Source organism: Brassica oleracea, chromosome C8 (genome assembly GCF_000695525.1).
Source record: "Brassica oleracea var. oleracea cultivar TO1000 chromosome C8, BOL, whole genome shotgun sequence".
Lineage (NCBI taxonomy): Eukaryota > Viridiplantae > Streptophyta > Magnoliopsida > Brassicales > Brassicaceae > Brassica > Brassica oleracea.
The window spans coordinates 2,892,173-2,893,776 of NC_027755.1; the positions used below are offsets into that span (position 1 = coordinate 2,892,173).

Below are 1,604 nucleotides of genomic sequence, written 5' to 3' on the forward strand. Positions count from 1 at the left end.
ATTCCTCGCTGCGTGACTATGTAGCCGAGGAACTCGCCTGAAGAGACTCCGAATGTGCACTTTGCTGGGTTCAGCTTCATGCCGTATTTGTTGAGAGTTTCGAAACATTCTTGAAGATGACGGAGGTGATCAATGGAATGGAGCGACTTAACCAACATGTCGTCGATGTACACTTCCATGGTGATGCCCAGCTTATCTGCGAACATCTTGTTCACAAGTCGTTGGTAGGTTGCTCCGGCGTTCTTCAAACCGAACGGCATGACCTTGTAGCAGTAGGTTCATCTATCTGTGATGAAGGCTGTCTTCTCGCGATCATCCGGGTGCATCATTATTTGATTGTATCCAGAGAAAGCGTCCATGAAGGTCAGCATCTCGTTTCCGGCCGTAGACTCGACTAAACGGTCAATGTTGGGAAGAGGGTAGCTATCCTTTGGGCAGGCTTAATTCAGATCGGTGAAGTCGACGCAGACGCGCCACTTGCCATTTTTCTTTTTGACGACTACCGGATTTGCCAACCATTCCGGGTAGCGGACCTCAACGATCGAACCTGCACCGAGTAGCTTGTCAACTTCTTCGTTTACGGCCTTCGACCTGTCAGGGCCGAGCTTACGTCGCTTCTGGCGGATAAGTTTGAATGTTGGGTCGACGTTTAGCTCGTGAGTCGTTATAGTCGGGTCAATGCCTTTCATGTCTGCCATAGACCAAGCGAATGTAGACACGTTCTTCATGAGGAATTTCAGAATTGACTGCTGCATTTCCTCAGAAAGGTATGCACCAACCCTTACGGTTCGACTTTGATCGGCGTCGTCAACTCGAGACCCTCGCTTTCCTGGGAACGGACTTTTGAGGTTGGGGGAGACACAAAATTAACGGGTAGAGATGACCGTTGGAGTTTGACTGTGACGACTAGGAGATCTCTAGCGGCCTTTTGATCCCCTAGCAACGTTTTTATCCTTCCGTCCGTGCCAGGGAACTTGACGCACTGGTGGTAGGTGGAAGGAACGGCTTGCATCGAGTGTAGCCAAGGGGTGCCGAGTATAGCGTGATAAGGAGCTTTTGTGCTTACAACGGCAAACTTAACCGTTCGAGTAACGCCACACGCGCGTACCGGGAGGCAGATCGTTCCCAAGATAGTTTCGGAGGATCCATTGAATCTGGTTAATGTCCTGGAAGACGCTTTTATGTCGTCAAGATCAACTCCCATCTTCTGTAGAGTTCCTCGGAAGATGAGGTTGACGGAACTTCCGGTGTCAATGAGGATCTTGGTGACATCATACTCTCCAATTCCAAGGACGACGAGAAGAGGATCATTATGGGGAGCGTGAACTCCTTCAGCGTCGTCCGGTGAGAAGGTTATCGGAAGATGACTTGTCGGTTTAGTCGGCCACTTCTGGGAAGTCGCGACTTGTCGACGATAGTCTTTTACAGAACGGACAGTGTCTCCGCTAGGAGGGGAGCCTCCGATGATGACATTCAACGACTGTCCCGTTTGTACTCGCTTAGAGTCTAGCAAGGTGCGGAGGTCTGTGGAAATGTTGGTGTCATGCGTTGGAGGTTGAAAATGACCTTTAGCTTGCTCCAACTGTCGTCGTAAGTCTGTTGGT

The 1,604-nt window shown here is 50.1% G+C and overlaps 2 protein-coding genes across 2 annotated transcripts in view; both read right to left on the reverse strand.

Annotated features, from left to right (window-relative positions):
- Positions 1–260, reverse strand: part of LOC106308461 — a 2,592-nt gene extending 2,332 nt beyond the window's left edge. Inside the window, exon 1 of the mRNA XM_013745626.1 lies at positions 34–260. Coding sequence (XP_013601080.1) covers positions 34–260 — 227 coding nt within the window. The remainder of the gene's footprint in view (positions 1–33) is intronic.
- A 521-nt stretch (positions 261–781) lies between these two features.
- Positions 782–1,604, reverse strand: part of LOC106308462 — a 2,261-nt gene continuing 1,438 nt past the window's right edge. The window contains exon 3 of the mRNA XM_013745627.1: positions 782–1,596. Coding sequence (XP_013601081.1) covers positions 782–1,596 — 815 coding nt within the window. The remainder of the gene's footprint in view (positions 1,597–1,604) is intronic.